The following is a 13,884-nucleotide window of genomic DNA, read 5'->3' on the forward strand; positions in this document are numbered from 1 at the left end:
GGATTATATACATTCTACCTTTATAGTAGATATATATGGATTATATACATTCAATAACGTTATAGTAGATAAATATGGATTATATACATTCTACCTTTATAGTAGATATATATATATGAATTATATTAAGAGGAGAAATATATGGATTACATCTTTATCTTACAAATATACAGTAGATATACAGGGATTAGATCGATACTACCTTAATATTAGATATATCTGTATGGATTAAAATTTGTACTTGATTTAGATGAATGCTAAGTACGGATTTATGGTTCTACTTTGATTTAACTTTGCAATGAAGATAAACTTGAAAACCAACTGAATACTTTACGTTAAAATAGCTAACACTCTTATCTCTCAACACACAAATATATATACAGGGTGAGTACAAAAATTATTAGTGTCGTCACCGTAAAACAAATTTGTCAACATTGAAACATTTAATAAATGGTATTTATCACATGGCCACAAAAAACCTCCAAACTTTTTTTAAAGTAAAAGAGTAGAAAAATTTTCATTTTGCACAATTATTTTAAATATCTTTCATTCTTTTGACGAATGCACTTTTTTGGCCTCGAAAAAATTGAGCAATTAACTGGATCACTCTTGTATGCCGAGTCCATTAGCGCCTGATCCAATCAGGGTTAAGTCATGTGTCTATCTGAACCAATAGAAATTGCTTGGCGGTAATATCTATCTTTCTATCTATCTCATCATCCAATTTGAGATAAATCCTTAAATCGGCATTATACACTAAATGAGGCATTTACTTCTACTGAAACTATAGTGGGATATGAAGTACAGCTTTACATCTTTAATATGAAGCCTTTTACCGTNCCTAGCCCTAATAATGTTAAACAATTGTACAGGAAATAAAATTTTTCAAGGTTGCAGTATCACAAAAAAAGCTAAAGATTTAACAATTTTTTGACTGGATCTTTACATATTTCATTAAAAATCTATTAATGACTAAAAATCTACAAATTACGTTTTGAAGAAAAATATTGTTATCATAAAAAAAGATTTATATGATAAAGATTTACAGCAGATTGGCATTGTTTTTTTTTTGGTTGATTTTTCTTCTTCATAGTTTTAACAAACATTTTGTTTTTTAAATTTTCTCACCCTGTATGATAATATATATTTATATAAAGATATAAATTTCCAGAGCTAAACTAGATTGAACCTGATTTAAATGATGACAGTTATTTATCATTTAATTCATTCAAAACCTTGTCTTCTATATGTATTATACAAATAAACTTTAACAGTATTTTTAGATTGAAACTTGCGGCATGCCTTGACAATAAAAATAAGCAAATACACCGATGGAAATACTTGTTTGACAAAGACTGTCGTCATTGATTCAGTACTTCGGGGGGATTAAAAAAATCTTGTATCTTATTTTAGCTATCTAGATAATTCTATTCACCTGTTCAGACTTAACTAGCCTTTTTTACTCCAGGGATATTTATTATCTAATAGCTGCAGGGTCACCATCAAGCTGGATAGATTGGCCTTTTTTTTAGGCCCTTTAATTAGATAAGCCTTTTACAGCTAGTTAAATTTAATTCAGGAATTTAGATCCACTAGCAACTTGGGCCATGATTCAGCTATTCAGATCCACAAGCTACTTGGGTCATGATTCAGCTATTTAGATCCACTAGCTACTTGGGCCATGATTCAGCTATTCAAATCCACTAGCTGCTTGGGCCATTATTCAGCAATTCAGATCCAATAGCTACTTGGGCCATGATTCAGCTATTCAGATCCACTAGCTACTTGGACCATGATTCAGCTATTCAGATCCAATAGCTACTTGGACCATGATCCAGCTATTCAGATCCACTAGCTACTTGGGCCATGATTCAGCAATTCAGATCCAATAGCTACTTTGGCCATGATTCAGCTATTCAGATTCACTAGCTACTTGGACCATGATTCAGCAATTCAGATCCAATAGCTACTTGGACCATAATTCTGCTATTTAGATCCACTAGCTACTTGGGCCATGATTCAGCTATTCAGATCCACTTGCTACTTGGGCCATGATTCGGCAATTCAGATCCAATAGCTACTTGGGCCATGATTCAGCTATTCAGATCCACTAGCTACTTGGACCATGATTCAGCTATTCAGATCCACTAGCTACTTGGGCCATGATCCAGCTATTCAGATCCACTAGCTACTTGGGCCATGATTCAGCTATTCAGATCCACTAGGTACTTGGGCCATGAATCAGCTATTCAGATCCAATAGCTACTTGGACCATGATTCAGCTATTCAGATCCACTAGCTACCTGGCCGTGATTCAGATATTTAGATCCACTAGCTACTTGGGTCATGATTCAGCTATTCAGATCCACTAGCTACTTGGGCCATGATTCAGCTATTCAGATCCACTAGCTACCAGGGCCGTAATTCAGCTATTCAGATACATTCATTAGCTCAAGGGCTATTGTATTATAGCTAGGGGCCTTCATTCAGCTAATTAAGTCTTTCTCTTAGCTACAGAGTTCATTTACAACTATAGCTGAATCATGTTCTATGTAGCTATAAATAAAAGATCTAGAATCTTTCCAAAAATATAGGTTTTAATGTAAAAGCATTTAGTCTCTTTATATACGTTGTCTACCCTTTACATTTTCACATTTACATTTTTGTTGTCCGCCCCATCTATTAAATGTTCACATTATTTATTATATATTTATATTCTACTGTTTGGATTACACTAGTTAAGCAACAGATGTCTACTATATGCTGCGCTGAGCTGTCAATCAGAAACTGAATAAAAAGTTATTATTGTAAGATTATTTTTAAGATATTTCTTAGAATTCTCAGATTCAATAAAATATAAATTTAGAATTCAACAACCTGCTAAACCTGATGTTTTAAATCTGTTAGCTCTTGCGTTAAATCCTCCACCTGAATCCTGGGAATAATTACTGATGGTAAATCAAAAGTTATTAAGTAGTTAAATTGGGATCTTATAGTTATTTTACTTTTCTAATTGAACGGAAGTAAACAATAAAAGTAGTTCCAAAATTCTGAATTGTTTTGTAGGACTAACCTCAGCTGATTAATTTCGGTTTCTCTAACTTCAACTTCAGCCTCTAGATCCATCCTTTCTAGCACTGGTTCAAGAACAGTTCTCTGGATATATACATATACATATTTTTAGATTCTTTCCAGTAGTGGTTCAAGAACAGTTCTCTGGATATATACATATGCATATTTATAGATTCTTTCTAGTACTGGTTCAAGAACAGTTCTCTGGATATATACATATACATATATATATAGATTCTTTCTAGTATTGGTTCAAGAACAGTTCTCTGGATATATACATATGCATATTTATAGCTTCTTTCTAGTAGTGGTTCAAGAACAGTTTTCTGGATATATACATATACATATATATATATAGATTCTTTCTAGTATTGGTTCAAGCACAGTTCTCTGGATATATACATATGCATATTTATAGATTCTTTCTAGTACTGGTTCAAGAACAGTTCTCTGGATATATACATATGCATATTTATAGATTCTTTCTAGTACAGGTTCAAGAACAGTTCTCTGGATATATTCATATGCATGTTTATAGATTCATCCTTTCTAGTACTGGTTCAAGAACAGTTCTCTAATATAGTTTATAAATCCATGCTGTAAACTAGTTTCTGTTCTAGCTGATAATTTACTGATTACCTGCTTCATTCTTAAAATTAGCTAAATGTGTAGTTTTCTAGCTTCGGCTATAGCTGATTACATGCTTATTTTTATAACAAGCTGATGTGGCTTTTTTTAATTACCTAATTTTCATTCTGATATCAGCTGATAAAATTTAATTGTAGCTTCTCTTCTAGCTGATATTTTACTACCTGCTTCACTCTGATAATCATCTGATAATGTTGAATTCTATCTTTTGTTATAGCTGATAATTTACTAGTTACCTGCTTCACTCTGATAATCAGCTGATAGTGTTGTATTCTTGCTAATGTTATGGCTGGTATTTTATTAGTTACCACCAGCTGATAAAATTGAATTATAGCTTCTGTTTTAGCTGGTATTTTACTAACTACCTGCTTCGTTCTGATTATAAGCTGATAATGTTGTATTCTAGCTTCTAGCTGTTCTAGTTGTTCTTCTGTTACGTCTAACTGTTGAATATAAAACTCTCGCTCCTTCTAGATTATAGAAATATTGATAAATATAAATATAACATCTATATACATAAATAGAAAGATTTTTGTAGGCTTAAATCTTTAATTATGAAAAGCACATAAAAATAATACATATGAAGATGTTTAAGATAAGACAAACCTTTAATTTCTCCTGCCAGTAATCTTCCATCAACTCAAACTCTTCCTGTATCATTTCTAGGGTCTCCTCAAGCTCTTTAACTCTACACTGTAAACCATCATTAGTATCTTCATCAGATATTTCAGGTTTTCCAATAGATTTCATCTCAAGAGTCTCATCTAGTTCTTTAATTGTGGAGTCACTGTCATCATGGTTATCCTTGTTATCATTCCCAGCTTCTCCGTCCGGAGAACTTCTTTCTAAACTTTGTTTTCCAGAGGGGTTCGAAGAATTAAATGAAACGTCGAGAAAATCTTCGAAATTAATGTCTTCAAAATGATCAGAAAAATTACTGTTCTCTAAATACAGGAAATTTTTTTAAGAATTTGAAAGCATGTACTTTTAAAAATAGTAAAAAATTTAAAAAATAGTAAAAAATTTGTTTTTATCCTGTTCCTAAAAGATGGCTCTTGTTTAGACTTACTGGTTCAGCCAACTTAGCAAGAAGTTCTTCTACAAAAAAGATTACGAAATTTACATAAACTTAAAAAAATGAAACCTATACCTAATTTTGAGTTTTCAAGTAAAGTATTGTCTAACTTGTTCCTAAGTTCTGCTAGCTGTGAGGTTAATATTTCACATTGACAAGGAGTGTCCGAAGTCTCCGTCAGGTTTTTCGTAAAACCTCTTTTCTTCCTTAGCTTGGGTCGGTCAGGATTCAAAAGTGACCCCTAAAAGTAAGTAGGATTTTTTTACTTTTGAAAAATCACCAATACAAACTAAAAGATCTTAGATAGATATTTATCGTTATTGTTCATTGTTCAATGAAAAAAAGAATCCAATGTTTTTTGAAAAATCACCAATACAAACTAAAAGATCTTAGATAGATATTTATCGTTATTGTTCATTGTTCAATGAAAAAAAGGATCCAATATTTTTTGAAAAATCATAAGAATTGTTTTTAAAAAACCAGAGCACGACGATATAATCTGGAAGCCAAGAGGAATATTACAATACTTAAAAAAATGTGTTTTTAATTTTAAGGATGAAAAATCCACCTGTTTACCCTTCTGGAGCTTACTCTTAGGTTTTTCATGAGAAAACAAATCATTTCTTAACCTTGAGAAAGCAAAAAAATGAGAAATTTTCTATTCGATTTATCTTTGCAACATGATTATGTAGACCCTTGATATTTCAAACTTAGATTATTTGATCAAACAGAATTCCTAGTTTGCAGTATCGCTGGTTTACGACATTGGGTTGAATAAATAAAGGGATAAGAAAATAAAATGGCTAAATTAATTTTATAATCTACACAAACATAAAACTAGAAAATTAATAGATTTTAAGATGACAAATTTAAAGGGAGCGTAATTTTTAGTCACCTCGATGCAAAGATGGCAATGCCCGATTTACAACGGTACCCGGTCTTAAACGCTTTGTCTGATCAGGTATAAAATAAATATGCACGCTTTTGTTTATTTAAACTTTTCCTTTTCATTTGTGGGTTCTTTGCATGCAAAAGTGACAATTACTCATTTCTACTATACAGATAAATTCACAAAATTAAAAACACTTTTCTTGTTAGAAAAACGACGTTATCTTCCACTCATCAAGGTTTCAAGTTTACTGTTGTTAATCGGGCATTGCTATGACATTGCATGGAGCCTGGAGGGTCACTTAAAGTTATGCCTTAAAGGGACAGTAAAGGAAAAATGAAAGGGGGTATAGGCTGAAAGCTAATCACTTTAGCTCTTGATCGCGACCCATGAAAGTTTTATCTGATGTTCCTGTCTCGAGAAACTGATATAAAACTGTGTTAAAATCATACGAAAATTCATATATGTAAAATCTGAAACTTAAATCACGTGACCAGAACTATCACCAATGGCAGAGCAGTATACTGGTCACGTGTCTCCGCCTGTATCACGTGACCACTTTACTGCACTGCCATTGGTGGAATTTCTGGTCAAGCAATACGGATGTATAAATAATATTATGAATGAAATCTATTGAAAATAGAAACAACAAATATAAAAGTAAACCTAAATTACAATTAGCTTTCTCTGGAATATCATCGTTTTCAGATTGGTTGCTTATTTGCTGAATATGATCTGTTTAAACCTACTACTTTTATACAAAATTGTATATATATTAATTTTCGTATAGATTTGACACAGTTTTATATCAATTTCTCGAGACAAGAACATCAGATATGACTTTCATGGGTCGAGATCAAGAGCTAAAGTGATTAGCTTTCAGCCTATACCCCCTTTCATTTTTCCTTTACTGTCCCTTTAAAGTCCCTTTTTTCATTGTTTTCAAACATTTTCTTTGAATTCTCACTGTTATTTGTTGACGATACTGATTCTGGTAACATTATTTATGGTTCTTACAGAACACCTTTAAAAAAAAATACCGCATTCTTGAAATATTTCAAAACAAATAAAAAGCAATTTAATTTTTAAATGCCCAAATTATATACCACTACAAGAAGATGCTATATTACCATTTACCACTATGGCCTTGGGATTAGTAAACAAAATATCGATCCGATCCTAAGAACTTGATAGCCTTTACTTTAAGAAAAAATAGTTTTTTACCTCGAGTTCTCTTGACCAATTAAAAAACTAAAATCCCCTAACTTCCCTGTAAAGTGGTTGTAAGCAAATATAACTGACCTGTCCCTGTTTCTAAAAAGTTCAGAGGAAACCTTATTTTCATGAAAGGACTCGTCTGACTCCTCCTTGTAAAATTTTATTAACATATTCGTTCAAGAAAATGTTCACCTTTTAAATCTTCTATCGTATCCCCATTAAACATAAATACTCCAAATTTCGGAATTAAGATTACAATTAAACCTATATTTCTGATGGTCATAATAATCAAAGCTTTAGTGATTTTAGTGTTTACCCTCAGGGTAATAATGTAAGCAGAAAAAATTTCTTAGTAAAGTATTGTTAATTCAAAAATTAGGGTATGATATGTATTTTGAAAAATAATTATGAATAATCCCTTTCATAAAAGAATGATTATTGAACCTGAAGGAAGTAATCATCAGCTGATGTGGATGAGGAGGATGAAAAAGGAGATACTGGAAGACGATTCATGTGGTAGGACTCATTTTTATCCAAAGGTTGGGAAGAACTTAAACAAAAATTGTATTCTAAAGGGGCTGTAGACATAATTTCAAGTGACCCTATCAATGTAAAGGGTTTAAAAAAAACTTTACACTTTTTTCTCTCACAAGCTTTATTAATATCTAATCATAATGAAATTGATATCACGATGTCTACAAGATGTTAGGACTGCGTGGTTGAAAAATCATTGGGTTCGGTCAACACTGTTCTGAATAAATACCCTTTATCTAAATAAGAGTGTTGAATATAAGCCTGAACTCCTTAAAGCTTTGCTAGTTAACATATTACAAGTTGAGGGTGGAGCTAGTATGATCAAACACCAATTTGGAGGATACTGTAACCCACCATTCACAGGAAAATGCAGAGCCAGTTCCTTCCCTTCTCCATTAACAAGAAGAACATCTGCCGGGGACCATTACCATAAGCTGATGGAACCATATTTTAATGCAAAAAGGAATATACCTAAATCAATCCTAAAGCTTTTCCTTGTGTAAATCAAATCTAACTTGGTCCGCGAGGGCCCAGCTTGCTGGTAGGATAAACTTGTAAACACCCATCACAGCCAGCCTCTTTATGCTGTCAGCAATAGATTAAATCAAAGTTTGGGTTACACCTGACAAAAACCTCAAAGTTAAATAATGTACGACCTATAATTGAGAATATTTAGGCCATTGCAAAAAAAAAAAGTTGCAAGAAAGAAATCTGAATCTGGCGCTGGTTTTTTAACCTTCCTGGAAAATATGAAGATGTCGTCTTCGTTATGAAAAAAATCCTCGAAACAGGAATGCATATTTTCAAAACAAACTCTCTGATAAAACATATTATAAAAAATCAACTATTTTCATTATTCGAGAACACTCCCTTATAGAGCTTTGGTTGATCCAAATAAAGAGCGTTGCATGGTTTTCTCTTTGGAAGTTGAAAATTGTGGTTTCTCCATAAAAGTTCTTGATCAGAAACAGTTTTAGAAGGCGCAATTTTAAATTTGCCTGACATGCCCCGCTTTAATTGAAGGGTCACTTGAAATTACAACCAATAGATTCTTTAAACATATATTGCATTAAACAAAGAGAATTAGTGGCTACCTGATTAATTCTGGAGGATATTTTGATGATAAATTTCCCGCATTTTCCAGTTTGTTAGCTATTACAGTTTTTCGTGAGAATCCACAATTTGGGTAAACGGCAGAGATTCCATCAAATTCTCTACAGAATTTCTTACAAAAATAAAAATAAAAAATTATTTTACAAAGAATTATCAGAAGTGAATTTCAGTTACCTTTTTTGCCCTATAAATATTTTCTTCTTTTGTTTTAGATTTAAACGAATCTGCGAACAGTTTTTTATTTATATCAGCACATTCATCTTTGATTTTAACATCGTTTAATTGATAAACATAGAACTTTATGAAGAGAGTTAAAAGATTTTAAAATTTAAATTTGTGATCCTAAGGAGAGACTTTTAAAGGGACCGTTCACTTATTTGGGTAATTTGAGGGTAAACTGAATAGCCTATTATAGATATTCATTGGTATTAGTCTTACTTTTCAATGAAAATTGTGGCATGAGAAAAAGCCGATTAATCATTCAGAATTCCAGCACAAAGGTATGATTCCTTTGCATAGACACTATTTGATGCTTTTTGTCATAGTCATGGATTTAAAAAAAATTCAAATATTAAATTAAATTGAAGTATCTAATAGTTAATTGTAGATATCTTAAACTTTTTTCAAAATACTTTTTAGAATGTCTATTTTCTATTTTAAACATTTTTGGAATCTAGGAACCGGTTTGTCCGAGAGAGAAAGTCGTCTTTGTATAAACGTATCAATTTGTTAAATCATGTTTGAACACGAAAACGTTTATTTCTTACTAATTCTAAAATCAAATTTTTTTTTTTCTTGATTATTATATAATGGCTGACACATGATTTCATTGAAATATGATGATTCTAGATTGCATTGGGCTGTTGTTACTGAAAAAAAAACGTTTAAATAGTGTGTATGCAAAGGAATCATACCTTTCCACTGGAATTCTAAACAATAAATCGGCTTTTTCTCCGGTCATAGATATCTTTGAACAGTAAGACTAATACCAATGAATGATTCACCGACAAAGGGTCAAACGACCCAGGGTCAAACGACACAGGGTCAAACGACACAGGGTCAAACGACAAAGGGTCAAACGACAAAGGGTCAAACGACAAAGGGTCAAAAGTGCGACAAAAGGTCAAAATGATAAAAATATTTTTTGATTTGAATCATAGGAAACTCACAATTTTAATCACAAAAATCCGCCAAACTTTTTTGAAGATTTAAAACTTTAGTCTGATTCTGGCTTCCATAATGGTCGGGTTGGCAATATAATTGACCATGTTGCCCCAGCGCTCGGCCCCCTAGCCTGTCCTAGCCACAGCGCTCGGCCCAGAAATTGTCTTAACTAACCTAACAAGTGGCCGCAGCGCTCGGCCCCCTAGCCTGTCCTAGCCGCAGCGCTCGGCCCAGAAAGTGTCTTAACTAACCTAACCCGTGGCCGCAGCGCTCGGCCCCCTAGCCTGTCCTAGCCGCAGCGCTCGGCCCAGAAAGTGTCTTAACCTAACCTAACCCTAAATAATAATAAATAAATGGATATAATTGACCATGTGGCCACGCTCGGCCCCCTAGCCTGTCCTAGCCGCAGCGCTCGGCCCAGAATGTACCTAACCAAAGCATAAATAATAATAAAAAAAATACTAACTGACAGAATTTAAAAAAAATTTGCCCCTTTGTCGCATTTTTTGACCGTTTGTCGTTTGACCCTGTATCGTTTGACCCTTTGTCGCGTTTTTGACCCTTTGTCGTTTGAACCTGTGTCGTTTGACCCTTTGTCGTTTGACCCTGTGTCGTTTGACCCTGGGTCGTTTGACCCTTTGTCGGTGAATCCAATGAATAGCTAATTTGCTAATTAGTTAACCATGAAATTAACAAAATAAGAGAACAGTCCCTCTTCGAATCTAATCATCTGGTTAACCTGATACATAGCCAATTATTGGGATAAAAATGATTTGGCAAAGAAACGTCTTTACAGCTACCGGACCCATGCATACTCAAGTCATTTAATTTGATCAATTTTGGTATAAATGACAATAATGAAAAAGTAATTAAGTTTTATTTTCAGTTCCATGTTGATCCACTGACCCCTAGTGTTTTGATTCTTCTTGATCTGTGTATCATGAGTTTGCTGGTGTATACTATCTGAAGTATCCAGGATTTTTCTGTAAATACGTCGTCTTCGCACCATATCTACTAATCCTAGGTCTTTCTTAAATAGTAATTTGTTAGTTTCTTATTATTTATCATTCTTCTGATGAAGATAAACCGCTTTTGCTCCAATAGATATATTTATAATATTCTAAGACAATATTTCAGTTAGATATATCCAACGAGGTTATATCGCATCCTGTATTTTTGATTATTCTTTTCTGAAAAAAAGCCCGCAATTACTCCAAAAGATATATCTTTAATATTCAACGGAAAAATTACAGTTAGATATATCATATATCGCACACTCTGGGTAGTATAATAATAGGGCAGTTGCCCAAGGAAGTGAAGTGCACTTGCCGCGTTGAATTACAAGAAGAGAGAGTATATATTTTAGGGTTCAGGTCGGGTTAAGACACTTTCTGGTCCGAGCACTGCGGATAGGACAGGCAAGGGGGCCGAGCGCCGAGGCTAGGACAGGCTAGGGTCCGAACGCCGAGGCTGGAACAGGATCTCTCTATGTTGTAATTCAACGCAGCATATACACGTAACTTCCTTTGGCTTCTGCCTAAATAATGCTTCCTTTCAAAATAATGCTTGTTGATTCCTTCAATATGTTTTGCGATATGTCAACAGTAGCTATATTTATTTCACACAGTGTGCAATATATCTAAATGAAATATTCCCTTGAAATGCAACAGCGTCATTATTTAAAGTGCACCCTCAACTAAGCTTTCGGTATGTACTGCAGTGATTGGCAGTACTGACCGAAGAAATTGTAGAGTTTAGAGGAGAGTGAGTGAAGGTGTTTAGTATGGTGGATACAGGTCGGTTTTTGATTTCATTGGGCTTAACTCCTTAAGTCGAATTGAAGATATTGCAGCTGTCAATCTCCTGACTCAAACTGTCGTCAGAGTTGGGTTGGAGATTGGGTCTTAAAGTCGGGTTAATCTAAGGAATTACGGCTCGAGCCGAAGTGTTTAATTCGTGGGTTCAAGGTCGGTTTTATCTTCATTGGGCCTAATTCTGTAAGTCGAGCCGAAGATGTTGCAGCTGTCAATCAAGTGACACAAGCTGTCGTCAGATTTGGGTCTAAAGTTGGATTTTATGAATTATGGCTCTAGCCGAAGATCTTGCAGCTGTCAATCAAGTGACACAAGCTGTCGTCAGATTTGGGTCTAAAGTTGGATTTTATGAATTATGGCTCTGGCCGAAGTTTTTAAATCGCGGGCTCTGGGGAAAGATGGTATTTCCAAAATAATCCTAGGTCTTTTTAAATGCCTGTATTGGTCGTTTTTGCGTAAAAACCATAAACGGCCGGGAATGGGATGGGGAAATTTGGTGACCTTTTCCATTTTCTGTAAAAATGGCGGGAACCCTTGTATTGTGAATATCAAAATCAATGTTTTATCTCTATCTTTTGGTAACCTTCAAATTGATTTAATCTGTTTTCGATATCCTGCACATGGAGAATGAAAAGTTGAAGAATTGATTCTCAAATTAAAAGTGCACATATTGGATATCAAGATCAATGGAATCAGGTTAAGAGTTTAACCAATACAAAAGTTACCAGCTTAACTTAATTTCTGGACTATATCCCGTGGGATAACTAGAACTAAGCAATCAAGCATTAATCTTTAAAACTTGAAAAATTTCCAAATTGAATACTGCATATTGAGAATTGAGATCGAGCGTTCGAGATTAAGGATACTCCACACAAAAGGTTCAACCTCTGGGAACATTTCAGAACTAAAAAGCTACACAGCGGTCTCAAATGGTGGTTTCGATTAAAAAGGGGCCTATTTAATTTTTGGTCATAACTGTTTGCAAGTAAATTTGTTCAGTATCTAGAAATAAAATTTAACCTTTAGCGATGTTGATGATGGTTGAGGTTTCAAGTGACCTAGAAAGTGGATTAAAAAATTAAAATTATTTCCATCTACAATTTGATACTGATCTTTATACTGTTATCTTAGCATTCACTTATGAATATTGTCAATAGTTTTTTATACTGGACAACTCAAGGATATATTTAATTTATTTATTTTAAGCAGTTTACCCAGGAAACACAGAATAGAAGGCCAGTATAATGAATTAATCATCTCCAAATTACTTTAATTCCAATTCTGAGGACGTCATTCTACTTCCTTATTGTTATACAAATCTATAACATTTTGCTTTCCTTTGTTTAAGGCTTTCCAAAAAGCAATAAAAAGTCAATTAAAGGTTTAATAGGGCATTCAGGCATTATGCCTGATAAACTTAGGCAGTAGACATAAAAGCCCTGCTTTCAGCCTAAAGTTAAGGGGTTGTGTAAGTTAGAAAAGTCAACAAATTTGAACAGCCTCATTCCAATACGTTTTGAGTTATCTACAATAAACGTCAAAACGGCTTAACCAATCGGGCCCAAACTTTGTGTGCACATGACCCCATGTAAATGGATGCTCAAAATTATAAAATGTGTGTCTAAAAGTTTTGTTTTTTTGAATATTTTAAAAATACGCGAAAAAATATTACTAAAACCGCGAAGGGCCCTAAAAGCCTATAAATTTCATTGATTTGTATTTTCATTTTTTTTTCATTTCATTTCTATATAAGATTTTTTTTATATTTTCATCTTTTTCATTTCATTTCTAAATAAAATTTTTATTCATTTTTATCTCAATTTGAAATAAAATTTTCTATATTTAAATTTTTTTATCTCATTTCTAAATAAGATTTTTTACAATTTAATTTTGTTTTTATGAAAAATACCTCTAAATATAATGTTCCCCCTCCTCCCTGCTCCCTGTTTTTAAACCCTAAATGAAGAGTTGCCATGATTCAAATTTTATTTGATCTGAAAAGTAATATTTTTATAAGATTATTAAAGTTATTTAAATTGACCCTCCATTTATAAAGTGTCATTTTTTTTATTCACAGCAGTATCTTTAGTTTGAGCTAAACTAATGTGAAAATATCAATCTATTTTTATCTTAAAATTTATTATTTTCAATTCTGGTCTCTGATTTCTTTATAAAATGATTAGCGGATTTATGCAAAAAGAGAAAATGAGGTATGTAAATAGAGATGGGGAATGTTCTCATCCGTTTTGTAGATCATCTTCGAAGTCTTACATAACAAACAATCAACCATTCGTTAACCCTATCCCCGCTGGGGTACTTGAAAACCAGGATACGCTGGGGGGGGGGGGCGCAATTTG

General features: G+C 33.2%; 1 protein-coding gene across 6 annotated transcripts; it reads right to left on the minus strand.

The window, feature by feature from the left end:
* Positions 1-2,689: 2,689 nt before the first annotated feature.
* On the minus strand, positions 2,690-12,591 carry LOC111694919 (uncharacterized). Of its 6 annotated transcripts, XM_023463974.1 has the most exons (13): positions 12,548-12,591; positions 10,620-10,743; positions 8,531-8,661; positions 7,347-7,452; positions 6,987-7,051; positions 5,364-5,424; positions 4,871-5,036; positions 4,762-4,818; positions 4,327-4,664; positions 4,083-4,190; positions 3,074-3,156; positions 2,878-2,935; positions 2,690-2,787 (listed from the first exon to the last, which is right to left on the minus strand). In XM_023463974.1, the coding sequence occupies exons 2-12, from the start codon at positions 10,653-10,655 to the stop codon at positions 2,881-2,883; spliced, it is 1,206 nt and encodes a 401-aa protein (XP_023319742.1). In that variant the 5' UTR covers positions 10,656-10,743; positions 12,548-12,591; the 3' UTR covers positions 2,690-2,787; positions 2,878-2,880. The 6 variants fall into 6 exon arrangements, with proteins under 6 accessions (XP_023319742.1, XP_023319744.1, XP_023319743.1 ...); XM_023463976.1 differs by having other exon boundaries at positions 6,987-7,048; positions 10,620-12,585; XM_023463975.1 differs by having other exon boundaries at positions 4,086-4,190; positions 10,620-12,585.
* Between the last annotated feature and the right edge of the window lie 1,293 nt (positions 12,592-13,884).

This window comes from Eurytemora carolleeae, unplaced genomic scaffold, assembly GCF_000591075.1.
Source record: "Eurytemora carolleeae unplaced genomic scaffold, Eaff_2.0 scaffold204, whole genome shotgun sequence".
Classification (NCBI taxonomy): domain Eukaryota; kingdom Metazoa; phylum Arthropoda; class Copepoda; order Calanoida; family Temoridae; genus Eurytemora; species Eurytemora carolleeae.

Coding starts and splice junctions, on each gene's coding strand:
- LOC111694919 (XM_023463974.1), bottom strand. CDS start 10,655: ATGATACACAGATCAAGAAGAATCAAAACACTAGGG. Junction 4,191..4,326: donor ACTGGCAGGAGAAATTAAAG/GTTTGTCTTATC, acceptor TCTATAATCTAG/AAGGAGCGAGAGTTTTATAT. Junction 2,936..3,073: donor ACCGAAATTAATCAGCTGAG/GTTAGTCCTACA, acceptor AATTATTCCCAG/GATTCAGGTGGAGGATTTAA.